This window comes from Eimeria tenella, genomic scaffold (genome assembly GCF_000499545.2).
Source record: "Eimeria tenella Houghton genomic scaffold, Eth_scaff3056, whole genome shotgun sequence".
Taxonomy (NCBI): Eukaryota; Apicomplexa; class Conoidasida; order Eucoccidiorida; family Eimeriidae; genus Eimeria; species Eimeria tenella.
Genome location: NW_013542926.1, coordinates 1 through 232, shown reverse-complemented (window position 1 = coordinate 232; position 232 = coordinate 1). Strand labels below are relative to the sequence as shown.

The window sequence follows — 232 nt, the reverse complement described above, 5'->3', positions numbered from 1 at the left end:
CGCCAACGGCAGCAGCAGCAGCAGCAGCAGCAGCAGCAGCAGCAGCAGCAAAGGCAAGGCCTTCGGGGGCATTCGCCGCAAAGCCACGGGCTGGTGGCCAGAAGACAGACGCAAATTTTCAGACGACGAGGAGAAGCCCACAGTAGTGATGGAAGCAGAAATGCAGCAGTCCCTCCTAGGTTTGCTGCTGCTGCTGCTGCTGCTGCTGTTGCTGCTGCGTTTGCTGCTGCTG

The 232-nt window shown here is 60.3% G+C and overlaps 1 protein-coding gene across 1 annotated transcript in view; it reads left to right on the top strand.

The window, feature by feature from the left end:
• ETH_00041145 (uncharacterized protein) overlaps nucleotides 1-146 on the top strand; it is a gene marked incomplete at both ends in the record, with an annotated part of 1,690 nt that extends 1,544 nt beyond the window's left edge. Inside the window, one exon of the mRNA XM_013375983.1 lies at nucleotides 4-146. Coding sequence (XP_013231437.1) covers nucleotides 4-146 — 143 coding nt within the window. The remainder of the gene's footprint in view (nucleotides 1-3) is intronic.
• Between the last annotated feature and the right edge of the window lie 86 nt (nucleotides 147-232).